The 16,108-nt window shown below is 41.3% G+C and overlaps 1 protein-coding gene across 2 annotated transcripts in view; it reads right to left on the minus strand.

Moving 5' to 3' along the window:
- Positions 1 to 16,108, minus strand: part of ankfn1b (ankyrin repeat and fibronectin type III domain containing 1b) — a 162,750-nt gene that overhangs the window by 28,742 nt on the left and 117,900 nt on the right. For both annotated transcript variants that reach the window (XM_080873812.1, XM_080873813.1), the window contains one exon: positions 9,912 to 10,034. In XM_080873812.1, coding sequence (XP_080729938.1) covers positions 9,912 to 10,034 — 123 coding nt within the window. The remainder of the gene's footprint in view (positions 1 to 9,911; positions 10,035 to 16,108) is intronic.

Consider the following 16,108-nt stretch of genomic DNA (forward strand, 5'->3'; position numbering starts at 1 on the left):
ACACCCTCTCCCACTTCTCTCGCCCCCTTTTCCCACTCAACCCATCAAGGCCATCCAGTCCCAGTGTCTTCACCTTCAGTCTCTAATGCCACTCGCTCAAACTCCTTACTATGGCTAGTCAACTCCTACGAGAGCACATTAATGTGATTCCTGTTTGGCGGTGTACTTCTAACTGAAATTACTACGTATTACTCGACGTGTATAAGGTGATTGTCTCGACAAAATAACTGGAGACGGATGGATGGGTAGAGAAAGATGCAGAAATGGCAATAAGCAGCAGCAGAAGGACGGCGCTTGGGGAAAACAAGGTGGCGGGGAGTGAGGGAGGTATACGGGCGAAAGGAGAAAGTCACACAAACTCGTGCGCTCGCTCACACGCGCAAACACACACATACACAGAGTACGCTGGCTGCTCTAAATGTGGCTTGTAGAAGGAAATTCTGAAATCTGAGTCTTGGCACCAGACAGGCTGGAAGCAGCCAGGCTGCTAGAGGGAGAGCGAGAGAGAGAGAGAAAGTGGGGTTGGGTGGGAGGGAGGGTGGGTGGGCGGATTGGGAGGACGAGGGGAGTATTGCTAGAATTGCCTTGGCTCTTATCAGCTTATAGGCAACATGAGGCCACTGCAACACTCAGCCACATGCAGCCCCTCGTGCATACCGCATGATTTTGCAGAGACGATCAGAACAAGTCTACGACTCTTTTGGGTCAGAGTCTGTGTGTGAGGATTTACTGAGGGATGTATCAGGTGTGTGCATCCATTAAAAATAAAACACTTTTTTTTACAGTAATTCTTAAGGCAGAGTCAAATGTGGGTGGAATATCATTCCTGATATGCATTCAAAAAGAGGTCAAGTGGCCTGTAAGCAGCGCACCCAAGATTTGTAGTATATTAGAATGAAGTCATTGAGATGACAAACAGCACTGATAAGTGCAGAGTAAACATTGCTGTGTTTAATGAAGGGCTGCAGACAGCAACACTGAGTCTGGATTCTGCTGCGGATTCTGTTGTTTACATTAGAATAACACTGCAGCTTCAACTTTCCCGTTTTCATAATCTAGAGGCGCTACCTCATATATCACTGTTCTTGTAAAGTGGTATTTATTTGGTATTGTTAGCTCTGAGTGAGTCAGGGCTGCATTCTTGTAACCTATCTCGCACGGAGATAAAATCCGGGAAACTTGACTGTGATGAGCCCAAGTCTGTGCCGCCGACTGATACACGTCTGGTGTAACAGTCAAACAATTACTGAGCAGAAAAACAATTCACCACATGTAACTTACTTTCACATGTGTGCATATTTATTAAGCTGCCACAAAACCGTGCTTCATCCTCCCTCATTTTCTTTTTCTCATTTCTGCTTTTTCCACTCTTTTTTCCTCGCTTTCTCTTCTCCTCCCTTGGGAGAGTGGCAGAGAAGGGCTAGGCGGTCTGCTGTATGTTTAACCTTTGAAGTGGGCCTGCTGTGCCGAGCAAGGCCTGCCACCTGTTGGCTCTGTGTGTGCGCATGTGTTATGTGTGTGTGTGTACGCAGAGGTAAATCTCTCTAATTTTGATGAGCAGAGACAACAGCGGAGTCACCATGGGGATGTGATGTGGCGGGCGGTGGCCGACGTTCTCAGGAGGGAATGGGGGTGGACTTGCAAGGTGGGATCACCCACACACAAACATACACAAAACCCCCTCCCCTGTCAGAGGCTTGGTGACACTGTGTCTCCCACGGCGATCGTGGGTCCAGCCTGGGTGGCTCCAGACCTTCTGTATGTCTCTCAGTATGCATGTGTGTGTCTGAGTGTGTGTGTTTGTGTGTGACACCAATGGGGTTCCTGCCTGGGCCACCATATGCCACCCACCCAGCCAGAGAGAGGCTCTGGGCAGATGGGGGGGGGGGGAGACCCTCGGCGACTGAAGCCACCAGTTGGCTCATTCTCTCAGTCACACGCCGGTCGGGCGCCATGTTTAAAGTCCCACGGCTATTTATCTGGGCTAGGGATGGAGGGAGGTGGTCGGATGGGTGGGGAGACCATTCTTACTGTGATAGATGCTTTGTAAAAAATGATAACACACATTCTCACACACATGTGCACTGTCCAAACTGGATGGACAGATGAATGATAGAGAGGATGGAAACACGAATGACATCATTGTGAGTGTCTGTGTGTGTCTGTTTGAGAAAATCACACATATATTATTATTATCCTTTATTTATCCAGGTGAAAGAAATTTAACTCTCATTTCCGAGAAAGACCTGGCCATATGCGAAAACAAACAAAAATATTAAACGCTGCACTGTACGCACGCACACACACACACACACAACCACATGCAAAGACATTTCCATGACTACACAGTGTGCTGATAGAGGAGGCACAACATGTTTGTGTGAAACAGCGAGTTTGGTTGTGAAACAACGCCACGATGCCACAAGCCGCATCATTCACATTCCACAGTGTGTCCTCTCTCCTGTCTTCCTCACCTCACCTCCAACCAGTCACAACAGATGCGCATCCCTGAGCCTGGTTCTGCCAGAGTTTTCTTCCTGTTAAAAGGGAGTTTTTCCTTCCCACAGTCACCAAGCGCTTGCTCATAGGGGGTTGTCTGATTGTTGGGGTTTTCTCTGGAGGTGGAACACTAAACTGTGCATAGCAGGAACATTATTAAATAACAATATAAACATTGTTGATCATTTAACGGAGACAAAAATCTGATGATGTGAGATAAACTTGGCTACTGCTAGCTGAGTGAGAGCTGGAAAATGAAAAGGAGAAAAAAGAGCTAAGAACAAATCCACTGATTTGTAAGTAAATTCGACTCTTTCCTGATTTTCAGAGTGCAAATTATTTTCCAAGACTACTTTAAATGAGGGGGTATAGTTCCTCAAGACTTGGCTGATTGCATAATTTTATTAACCATGCGTGATTATACTCTAACTCTCTGCACACGTATGCACAAGGAGAAACCAACACACTGACGCTACACATTTCTCTCGCGCTCTATCCAAGCTCTCAGTCTAGTTTTTAGATCTTTTCACCACTCTCTCTTGCTGTCTCTTTCCATCATCTTTTCAATCTGTCTTTTCATCTACTTCAGTCTCAATCAGTCAACCTCTCTCCAGTTTTCTTCTCTCTCCTTCTCTTCTTACCTATTTCAGTCTTCTCTGACTTTCCCAACTTCACCGTTTAAGTCTCACTCCCTCCTTCCCATTACACTCCATCCCTACTCCAGTCTTTCTGTGCCTGCGTGCTGAGTTGAGGTTTGGAGTGGAAACTAGAGTATCAAGTCCGAGACACACAGGACAAGAGGGAGCCAGCCTCATAAATCTCCCTTAGCGCAGCCCACAGCATCCAGTCGGGATTGTGTATGAGTGTGCTGCTGGTGCACGCACGGCTGAGGCTGGACATATATGTTTATATGTATTTGACACAACATTGTTAATCTGCTCAAGTGCATTTTTTTGCAAGCGTGTCTTTTTCTTTCACGTGCTTTGTGTCCGTGTTTATGTATGAGCATGAATGTGTAAGCAACCTTGGACTTATTCAAAAGCAGAGCTAGCAGAAATTCTGCACCTGCATGTGGACCAGAATCTGTAGTCTCATCCCACCAACAACTCAACCTCAACAAATGAACCTTGCGGCTCAATATTCAGAGAAAATTCTTTCACGCATTAAAAATAGTGTACAAAAGTCACTCGCCTTTTTTCAACTTGTTTCCCCTTATTGATTTCTTTTTATGCTAGAGCAAATAGTATATATTTTTTGCTGCCATCTTAAAAAAAGAAAGGAAAACTATCTGGACTTTGACTGGGCAACTGTAACCATGATTCTTTTCTTTTGTCAGCCATTCTATTGCAGATTAGCCTCTGCATTATGGCCGAACATCTCCACTTTGGTCTCATCTTTCTAAATGCCGTTGTTCCAGAAGTCTTGTGGTTTGTTCAGTTACAACTTTTCAAACCCAAGCTGTGCTGCCATGTTCTTTTTAAACAGAAGAAGCTTTCTCCTGGCAACCCTGTCAAACAAGCCACACTTGCTCAGCTGTTTTCTAATTGTACCGTCATGAAAGTTAACATGCTAAGTGAGGCCTGGAGTCTGACATGTAACTGTTTGTTTTCTGGGGGATTTCTCTGAGGATTGGATGGTCTAACCTTGGGGTGAATTTGTGGAGTCCTCACTGCAGAATGATGGACTTCTATAATCTTTCTCAGATTAATGGGCAGCAATCACCACTTCTTTAAGATCCCTACAAACTGGCAAAACCTTTACTTTTATAAAGGTGCTGATGATCAATTAACCAAGTCATCTGATGGCTGCTACTCTTAACTCCTGTGGAGGCAGTAAACCTGTGTTAAGCTTTACTTTGATGCTGATGGCTGGTCACTTGCAAACACTTCAGGCTTTAGTTGCCTAGGTAACAGTTTGTATGTCAATTAACAGTATCTCACATTTTCATTAGTAGTCACTTCAATCGCTCATGTGGAAGCTTCTCTGAACCGTCTTACTCAGGTCCCACCTCTCCAGTGGTTCTTTTGCCCATAGTCACTTGAAGTTGCTCAACATTTCTCGCTCTCTCTGCAAATCACTTTGTGGGCGTACTTAGCTTTGTTTTAGCTTGACTCTAGGCTCTATAATAGCTTCAACTATATGTGTGCAGTCCACACAGGGTTTAGCATAATTAGTTTCCACGTGTCAAAAGCTTTTCAGTGTTTAAAACAATTTAATTCAGTCACAGAGCAGGAATAAAGTGTCACACATTCCAACAGAAGCAGGAGTCCACCCCACTCAGCAGTGATTTTTAACAGATCTTTAACATGTTCCGATCAAAATTTCTAAAGAGAAAAATCACAGGCATTTATAACCTCCTCATTAGTCCGTTTCGTTTGAACTGACAGCTCTCGGCTACAGAAGAAAGGAGAAAAATTTACAGAGAGAACGAAAATAAAAAGGAAAAAGCGAGGAATAATAAATCAAATTAGAACCAAATGCGGCAAGTGGCACAATCTCCAAAACCACTTTACACCCGGGCCCCCTGAGCATTGTCCTCCTTTTACCACTAAGACTTTGGTGATTTCTTAGTACTCTTTTTTTATTCCCTTTGTACACATTTCATAAGGATTAACACTTGGTAGCTCCCATTCACCCCTACACACCCAAAACAGCGCTAAGTATTACAATATGTGTTTGCTCATGTATGTGTGTGAGCATGAATAAGAAGGAGATATTTGAGTTAATATATTGACCGAGGGATAGGGCAGGCCAGTTTCTCTCCTAACATCAAAGTTCAGACGTCATCCTCAGAGTGCCGTCAGCTTGGAGTGATTCCTGAAGACACGGTGGCACCAGGCAGAGCGGAGGGCCTTCGGGGGATTGAGAGAATTTAAGCCTTCTAGCGCACGCTGACTAAAAACACAAGACAATCAAACACTTTCTGGTGTCGTACCAACTGCGCTCCTTCCTTTTCCAACTTTAATTTGTGAAGTGGATATAGTTTGATTACCAAACGTGGATGTTTAAGTACTTATGTATAGAGTTTCCTCGCCACGAGTACTGCAGGGGAAATGTTTTGGGAAATAAAAACTGCTTGGCTGATAGACATGGCTGTTTCTCTATTGCACTCAAGGGTTTTGGTGAAGGGTTAGAACTGCCTCTCTGTCACTATTAGAGAATAAAGTAATGAAGACTTACTTGCCGGCCTAGTGTTGCATCAGAAGCAGCATCCCTTTACAGCTCCAGTATTAACTCTCAGACTCTACCAGATGTCTCCTGTGTTCACGTAATACACAAAAAACAAGATAGCAAATACGCACACCAGTGCTAATCAAGACACCCCCATGCGATCTCAGAGGTCTGAAGCCTGAGTTTGAATGCTGATCTCATTACATGAAACTTTGTTCATGTTTAATATTGTAACCATTGCAACCATATACATTTTTTAAATAACGAAAAGCAGTCTTTTTATCTAAATAACAGATTTCCCCAAAGCCACCGTTTTAATTAAACATTCTGATTTCCATTGTATTTGCAGTGACTAGTAAAAGAAGATCAAATCAATCTTTGGCAATCATAAATTGTAACAGCTACCCTCTTATTTTGCCTTTAACACTTCTTAAAACTCTCACTCTCCACCCTCCTTCCACTATTTTCTCCAACCACATCCCCAGAGGCCATTTACTATGATTACCAATAACAATAACACTGCCATTATCTTTTACTATTGCATTTTCCCAAGGCTCTGCCAGCCTTTACAGACTTTAAGCTACAAAACGGCTCCCGTTTCAAGCTTGTATATGGGCTGCCTTGGCTCAGAATTCCCTTAATAGTCGCAGTTTGTTTGGGTATCTGACATGAATCGACATAAATGGCAATGGCCCACTAAATAAGATAGTAAAGCTTTAAGCCACCTGAGTCAGCCTTACTCCAGAGTGCTGCTGGCTGCTTTCCAGCTTGGTGTTTTATACAACCTTTGTTTCACTTTATAGTTAGAAGTTTTATTTTGAAAGCAGGGGGCAATGAGCAGAAAAACATAATGAAACCTTAATTTAAGAGCATATTTTTGTGGATAAAATCCTACATATTACACATTGATTACGGGGACACACATTCCAGGGAATTTGTTTTACTGCGTCTGGTTAAGAACACACAAGATTCTTCACTGATTAGTAAGGCTTGGAAAAATGGAAAACAATTACAGACTGCTGAGCTCTACTGGAAGATCAGCATGCAAAACATACAAAACGCCTTACTGTCCGAAAATTATACAGTACTATGCTAAATTCTTAAGCTTACCCTCCTCTCTTCGTTTAGCTGATCCCTTTAGGGTTCATCATAGCAGATCAACTCCCACCATCTAACCCTGTCCTTTTCACCCTAACCTTTATTTTTCTAAGAAAAGTGGAAAATTGTAAAGTGCACACATACATTGAAATAAAAAATATAAACGAGCTGGCAAGTCATTATTTTGTATGGCCATCTGTATTCTTCAACACAGCCTGAACTCTATTACGCAGATATTGGGGTAATTTCTTTAAGTAGTCTTCAGGAATAGTTCTCCAGGCGTCCTGAAGGACATTCAAAGCTCTTCTTTGGATGTTTCTGCCTTTTGTTTTGATCTCTGTCAAGATGATCCCACACTGTCTCAATAATATTGAGGTTCAGGCTCTGGGGAGGCCAGTCCATGACGGATAGTGCTCCATTGTGTGTTTTTCTATTCTGGCATGCTTTTACTGCATTGGCAGTGTGTTTGGGGTCATAGTCATTCTGAAAAATGAAGCTGTTGCCAATCACACTCTTTCTAGACTGTACTGGAAGTGACTGGTGTGATTTGGTGCTCCATAAATTAAACTGAATTGAATTAAATTGAGTGGTGTATTAAAATGTGATGGTATGTTTTTGGCATTCATAATTCCATCAGTTTTGACAAGCTCTCCAACACTACTGGCTGAACTGCATCCTTAAACCATGTCGGAGTCCTCACTTTAGACGCTCATTGCTGTACCTCTGTCCTGGCTTTCTCCATCCACAGTGACAAGGATTTGAGCCAAAAGTTTCACATTTGGATTTATCACTCCATCACACCTGCTGATTTTTCTTATTTAATTCAGACTTTTTTCCCTGTTTTCACTTCCTCAAGAATTGCTTTTTGACAGCCACCCTTCCACTTAAGACTATTTCTAATGAGCAGTTAACTGATTAGCTGAAGGGGCATCTCTTAAGCCCTCTCTCAGTTCTCTTTATCCTATTTCTCAAGCACATGACTCCATCGTGTTCATCGGCTTTAGATAGCTTTTAAGGGTTGCAATTTCTTCTTTTGGCTCACAATTATCCAGTTTCATTACATTTTTGGGACACATTCCATGCTATGCCAAAATATATTTAGATTTCTGTGTTTGTATAGACCAGAGGTGGGCAAGTCCAGGCCTCGAGGGCCGGTGTCCTGTGGGTTTTAGATGCGTCTTTGATCCAACACAGCTGATTTAAATGGCTAAATTACCTCCTCAACATGTCTTGAAGTTCTCCAGAGGCTTGGTAATGAACTCACCTCTGGTATAGACAGAACAAAGGTTCAACCCTTGAACTGAGTGTCTTCTTTAATCCTTAAATAATTCATAGGTCTGTGTTAAGTGGCTTAGCAAAAAACCTCAAAATCATCTAAAAATTGTTGGGTATAAGAAATGGACTGAAAATAAGTGGAAAAAGTAGCCAATGCCCAAAGAAAAGCTTTGAAAGATCTTCAGAAAGCCTGGAGAACTACAGACCAGACCAAGCCTGGTTTCTTCAAAGCAAATTACAAAGACATGAGGGGTGACTCAAGAATTTTGCACAGTACTGTATATATGGAAGAACTTTCATGAGTAATTGCAACTCATCACTGCGAACTACGCTAGGCAACATGGCATGAAACCACATAACATCACATACTTAACAAGTACACTGCTTAATCATGAATATTTTTGTGATGACATTTATCCCTGAGAAGTTCTCATTAACAATGATTAAAGCAAGACAGATTGTTTAGACTACAGGAAGTGCTGTAAATGTTGAACACTTTCAAATATGCAACTGACTGACACACATGTTTTCCTTTGGAGTCTGTTGATCACTATGCATTCCAGAGACGCTTTTTTGGCCCTGTCAAAGTTGGACCAACCTTGTTTCACCTCCCTGTAGCATGACTCAGGCCTCAACCTTGAATCTCTCCCCCTGGGGACCCCTTATTTATGATGTCACAAAAGGCCAGTCACACTCCTGTAACAGTGGCAGGGCCCGCAAAAAGTCAAAATCCAGCTGTAGTCAAGCCCCCCCTCATCCCTCTTGTAAATGAGCATGTCCAATCTACCCACTGAGTTTCATTAAAACCAGACCACATCAATCAGGGCCTGAACTTTAAAGGCCAGGTCCCTTCTCAAGCAGCATGGAAGAAAAACATGGAGCTGTTAAAGTAAAAGACCTCACACTGCACATACACTCTAACGCTCATTCACTTAACACCACATTTCTGCTGGCGGACCACACATCGCAATACTAGTCCGAGACCACACAGTTGGTCTCATAAGGCCAACAAAAGACCTCGTAAGACCTCACACCAGGCCCTAGCACGATTCGATAGGACCTCAGAAATTTAACACACCTGTAACTCCACAAAATGTAAAGTAACTGCCGAATAGCTACTGTAGTCCCTGCACAGTAATCATCGACCTAGAAAAATCTGGTGATTGGGGATTTTCTTACTTGACAAAATTGAGTGCAAAGGAAGTGTAAGGTCCTCTTAAACCTGTGCCTGTGCTCCCAAATGTAGGGAAAGCACAAAGGAAGAGCCAAGAATACATAGCAGGAAACTCAGGAGGCATGTCAGATGGACGAAAGGCAGGATCAATGGGCAGATAAATGAGTGTAAGCCAGGCAACAAGAGGGGAGACTGGGAAGGATTCCCATGGGTGGGGACTGGAAGGCAGCCTCGCAATGGAAAGCTTTCAAACTCCTTTCATCGGGTGCCTGAAGACTGGAGCTTTACAAGAGCAAGATGAGCCGGCGCCACTGGAGCATCTTGGCGCTCTTCAACGAAACCCAGACGCAGAGACAGAACAGGACCCTATCACCACTTTGCCCACCCTTTGCTCCCACCCCAGCCCCCCCCCCCCCCAGTTTTCATCAACCTGAGACTTGACTTTGTAAACAGACATGACTCATTGCAGTTGTCTCTCTTTTCTTACATGTTATTTTTATTCAAAATTATACCCGTAACAACACTTAATATTTCACTTTACTAAATATTCTTTGCAGTGTGATACGTGTTTAGACCTTTTGCTACTGCTTCTTGCAATTTTTCATAATTTTTAACAGAAGATGAAAAAAACAGAAGTACAGCCTTTGACTTTTAGTGAAAGCATGTGAGTTCAGAAATTGCGAGACGGTCTTACCAGTCGACACTAAGAGATCGTCTCCTGTAGGATGGAGGCCTTTCTGATGAAGTCTTCTCTGCCTTCGCTGGTCGCTCTTTGAGGGATAGACGATGAGTAAATTTGGAGATTCCCGACTCTGACCTGGGCAACAGAAAAATTACAAAGAATAAGACTTAGTAGGACTGATTTAGACAAAGATCTTGGCCTACTTGCTTGGCAAGTCTTAAGAAATCTTTTCTCTTCTTTGACATGTATTATACATTCTTACACAGAAGTTCAGAAGCACTTAATATACTGCCAGGGTCAGCTTGCCCTGGTGCTTCACTGTTAACAACACCTTTTACTCAGCACTTAATATAAAAAATGGCTAATAAGAAACAAGCACAGGGACTGACATATAGCTGGTTTGCCAAAAAGTGTTCAGCAGAGGTTAAATACTGGCAGAGAGCATGAATATCTGAGAAAGATCGATTCACTCATGCCTCAGACTAAACTAGTTTTGCAGAAAGCGCACAATACTCAGTGGGAATGTAGTCCACGAAGTTGACAAACAGCGTAACAATGCTTCAGCTCCCAGAGGAAACATTAGGTTTCAGGGAAAGCCGCATACTTCCTGCCTCATTTTCTCGAAATCTTTTTCCACACGAAAAAAAAGTCAAACACATTTTAATATCCTCTACTGGGCTGCCAATGTCCCAGTTCAACTTTTTACTCAAAATTAAAAACAGGAAATGTAATATTCCATTCCAGCCCGGACACATTTGATGAGACTCAGCATTGCAATATTGCTGTGGTAACACTGGGGACTAATCAAAATGTAATATTATTCTCTATCAAAGAGCCAGGCTTGTAGAGGAACACCGCTGGAGGAGCACGTCATGTAAAAATTCTCAACAATTATTAAGCAAACTTTTAGATCAACATGGCCAAAGTGGACAACGATCCAAAGATAATTTTAAGGCAATTCAAAACCCTGCAGAAAAAAAAATACAGATGAGACAGGATTACATAGATGATGCCCAGGCGTTGTGCAGGATTATCCCCTTTCCCAATCTCACACACATGCTTTTTCCATTTCATTATGAAATGGTAAAACAATAATAATGGCTCATACATATTCACACACGTACATAGATCTCCTCTCAACCTGAGCCAAAAAGCATTTTAGTCTCCATGGTGAGCTCTGTTGGAGACAAACTACATGAATGGTTAGATCAAGATTTGTGCAGATGACAGAGGCGCTTCTTGCCACTCAAAAACAAGACTTGCATCTGCCATCACTCTTGTGGATTTATGTGAGATGCTTCAGAAATTACTGTGAGCATAAGGCTTTGATAAAAGAAAAGATTAATAAAAGCATATACAACAGTTCATGGCATTACCGGATTGCTGAAAAGTGAGACGTGATATGGATGAATGAGAGTGTGGTGATTCACCCCGTTCCACCTAATTAAACTGCTTGAATGGCATAAGATCACGTGTATTTTTATTAATTTTTTACTTTTGATGAAGACGTCTGAGAGGCTTTTGAATGAGTAATTTGTATGATTTTGCCCAGGAGACTGCTTTGTTGTACAAAGGAGACAGAAGGTCTGAGTGTATCCTGACAAGTGTAATGCATCTATGAGGGAGGACTCAGATCTAAGAGAATGATTACTTAAAAACATGAAATTTGGATCCAGACCTTTGTTGCATCACAGACCTTTACATATTCCCCATTGCTGCAAATGAAAGACTGATGTGAGCTTGAAAATTCAATTCAGTGAAACATTACAAGATAACCTGCCTCTCTGACTTCTTCTTCTGATTTCTTTCTTCTTTTTTTAAAGTTATAATAAGAAAGACTTTTAGTTTAAAAACACAACAGCAATTTAAAAATAAATGAAATACAGTGACACTGTTGTTAACATGCTAACCAGCCAGTAGTAACATAAAACTCAAATTAGATTTCAAACTGAGACAACTAGAATTTGACCGATATAAGATTTCAAGACCAAATCTAATAGTTTGGTGATTTAAATCAAATAGTGCAACTTTTCTTTCTTTTAGACACACGAAACATAAACAGATTTATCTAACATGTTTTATGTGAATTATTATTTGATACGTGTTATGTGTATTATATATTTATAAGTCATTACTTAGATAACATGACTACGCAGTTTCATAAGTAATGCATGACTTTATTGTAACAAGTTGTTTAAGAATCAGTTATTCTTTGTCTGACTGTTGTTGCTTTTGGTGTTCTTGTTGACAAATAGGGAAGTTGCAGTGTGCACTCTGGTGGACAAACTATGTAACCTCAACACTCATAAAATGGTTGAAGGGTGTTTCACCTATCACTTCTTTAGTTTTTACAAATATTGTCATCGGCTGTTATAAATGCTAATGCCAATATTTCGGCAAACAAAGCTAATTGCCCGACCCCCGCCTTTATACACTATATTGACAGAAGTATCCACTTGTCTGCCTTCACATGCATATGAACTTGAGTGACATTCTATTCTTAATCTATATGGTTTAATATGATGTTGACCCATGCTTGACATATAACCAATGTTTAGGAGTGTGTTTATGGGAATTTTTGAGCATTTTCCTGGAAGAGCATTTGTGAGATCAGACACTGATGCTGAATAAGAAGGTCTGGACCACAATTTTCCACTCCAATTCATTGAGGTCAGGACTCTGTGCAGGTCAGTCAAGTTCTTTCACAACAAACTTGCTCATCCATGTCATTATGGACCTTTGCTTTGTGCACTGGTGTTCAGTCATGTTGGAACAGTAAGGGGGCATCCCCAAACCTCTCCAACAAAGTTGGGAGCATAAAATTGTCCAAAATGCGTTGGCATGCTGAAGCATTACGAGTTCTTTTCATTGGAACGAAGGCCGCATGAAGTTTGGCGGTCTGCAGCGATAGACTCTGCAGAACGTTGGCCACTATGAACCTGGACATTACCTGATCCCATTCTGTGATTTTGCATGGCCTACAATCCTAGTTACTGTTGTTTCCAATCACTTCCACTTTTTTATAATACCACTAACAGTTGACTGTGGAATATTTTGTAAAGAGGAAATTTTACAACTGGACTGTCGCACAGGTGGCATTCCACAGTGGAATTCACCGAGCTCCTGAGCGCGACTCGTTCTTTCACAAATGTTCGTAGAAGCAATCTGCATGCCTATGTGCTTGACTTTTTACCCCCGTGGTCATGGAAGTGAGTGGAACATCTGAATTCAGTGATTTGGATGGGTGAGTGAACACGTCTGGCAATATAGTGTATACCAGTCAGGGTTGAGAGACAACCTTATGTCTATTCTGCCCTCAGTATAGACATATTTATCACTTTTACATCTTAACCAGTGAACAAAATGAAAAGGAACTACTGGAGAGCGGCATGGCCAACAGATAAGATGGATGATTAAGGCTTTTTTTTGGCTTAACATGGACAACCACTCTCTTGCTACACTTAACACTCCTTCCCACTCTCTTTTTGACATTTCCTTCCATTAGGCAATGCCGAAAACTAGAGGCCCGGTCTCCTCTGCAAGCCAACGTTAACCCGCAGATCAGATTTCTGTGCTTTGGCAGTGTCTTCTACACTGATGTCAATGTTAAAACTCAAGTATATGAACACCAAGATGAAAGTGATTTCTGCATCTCAGGGCTGATTAAAGGGGTAATTTCTTCAACCTCTTCTCCTACACCATTTTCTACACATTGTGCCTTTAAAAAGACATGAAGACAAACATCTAATGTGACTAATTAATTACCAGTGTTATTTTCCCCCTCATTCCAACCAGTCCACATCCAGGACAGGCACCATTAACCAACAAAGAAAGTTTTCCTTCGTAATTGCAAAACATTTCTTTTTGATTAAAGACAACTTCTGAAAATTTGCTCTGATGCTGTGCAAGTTATTTCTCTTCAGACCAGCTGCCATAAGCTGAGATGAAAATGCAGTTCTTGTTCAAAATGACCTCATGCTATGGCTTATCTAGTAGAATAACAACAAGCCTTACTGCCTGTGTTCCCACTCCTACACCCTCAACTACTGTTTCCTGACCCAACGCCAACATCTCCAAAGAGCTGGTTGACCTCTAAGACAAAGAGACATATTTTCCTGTATGAATCACACAAATGGGGTGTGGGATTTTAGTCATATGGCAGAGAAACCCCTAATTGACGGCATTAAGCTAGGCTGGGCTTCTTCTTCTTCTTCAAGGGCTTTTAATTAAATTAGCACACAGGCTACTGCCAACAACTGACGCTGATGTCTGTTTTCATAAAGTGTGGACTTGACTAGTCTGTAAAATTCTGATTTATGAATAGATTTCAGGAGCGAGGGGTTTGGCTCATCATCGGTTGTTAATGAGTGATTTACTTTTTATGGATCTAATACGTTTATTTGGTGATTTACATAAAGAATTCAGTGTAAAAACTTCAAACAAACCTTTGGATCAAATGCATGACATGTACTGACCGTAGGATAAAAACTTCAATGCCATGAAAACACATAGGATCATGACTTCAAAGACACGGGGACCAGTGGACACAGAAGAGGACTCAGGGAATCCCTTTGAGGGGTTTACAGGAAAACTGCACATGCGAAGCAGGTGGGTCTGAGTGGAGGGGGATCTGCTGGCAACTGGCTGCCCCTTGGCTCCCTGAGAGCGTCAATGCTGGCTCCACCCCATGCAGCTGTCCCTGATAACATCACCACAGAAGGCATATTGCGATGATGCAATCCCCTTGGAGGCCCAGGATATCCCGGTCGATTATCCTCTCATCAGAATTACATTTTCTCTTTCATTTTCCTGGTGTTGATTACAGTTAGAAAAATCAATGATTTGATTGATCATTTTTCATTACAAAATTGACACTGGAGGAGGGTGGGTTATCCACACGCAACCGATGACATTTTTAATCTATACCACGACCATGAAAATGCAGACAAAGGAACGAGATGACGCAAATGCACTTGCTGAGCTTCCCTGTCCTCTTTGAAAACTTCTGAATGGCGTCATACCTGTGTGTCAGTCCTCTTTTGCTTGAAACATAGAACATAGAAAAACAACAAGCACTCCGCCAAAGCAGCTCATTCTTTGGGCAAAATGTACTTTTAAGTTGTTCTGTTCTATTCTTTTGGAGTTTAAGAATCTGGTAGTGCAGTATGAACGTGTAGCATTCATTTAATTGTTTAGTAAATCTGTTTAAATACTTCTTTTATTTAAAAAAAAAAGTTATTCAGGAACATCGTACATGCATTCAAACTGTTGTGTATTCAAAAAGTTATAACCTGTGACTGTACTGTACATAAAAAAGTGATAATAAAATAACATGGCAATAAGAAACTGTTTTAATAGCTCTATATAGCAATTTAAGAACTTTGACCGTCAGATCAAAGTGACAATTTACCTTGAAGGAAAAGTCAGAGGTCAAATATGACATTTCTAAAATCTTTATACAATACTCTCTATATGTTGACAATATGCACCACAATTGTAAGAATCATAGTTTCTAGTTTTTAAGTCTTTTTGTCAGTTTTCAAACAATAAAGCACTAAGTTGACTTTGAAGAACTTCTTGGATATGAGCCGAATATTACTGGATTGTTAGCATGACTCCACTCTACACCCCGACAAACTTTGATCAGAACTCATTCAAAAGTTGTCTAATGACACGCACGCAACCAAAAAAAACTTCTTGGAGGAGCTAACTGAGTTATTTCAGCCTCCGTAAAGCATGGATACAGAACACTCTCTGAGCAAAAACCATGTGTGCGCTGACAGGATCCCCTGCAGTGGATGCTTTCTTTTCTACTGTTGTCTTTGATTGCATCCATATATGTATATTCATATGAATTCTTTCGTTATTATTTTTTAGATTTTATGTGAATCTGTTGTGCAGCAGGTGAAGGTGGAGGAATCCATTTTATCTTTATACATACCAACCCATATACTGTTTTACTTTATATCTTTTACCTGCAATGCAGGGGTGTCAAAATCAGTTTAGCTTGTAGACCACATGCGGCCCCTTTGATTTTAAGTGGGTCAAACCAGTGAAGTTGTCTTTTTCTGTTATTGCAAAATTTAACTACACATTTAATTCTTGAGCTACAGTACATCTCTTTTATACTGTGCTAGTAAATCAAAGAAAACTATCAGCGTGACTCTTTGGGGTTAACGTATAAGAAATCAGTGCATTAAAAATGTTCT

Source organism: Rhamphochromis sp. 'chilingali' (assembly GCF_963969265.1).
Source record: "Rhamphochromis sp. 'chilingali' genome assembly, chromosome: 22".
In the NCBI taxonomy this organism is placed as follows: Eukaryota; Metazoa; Chordata; class Actinopteri; order Cichliformes; family Cichlidae; genus Rhamphochromis; species Rhamphochromis sp. 'chilingali'.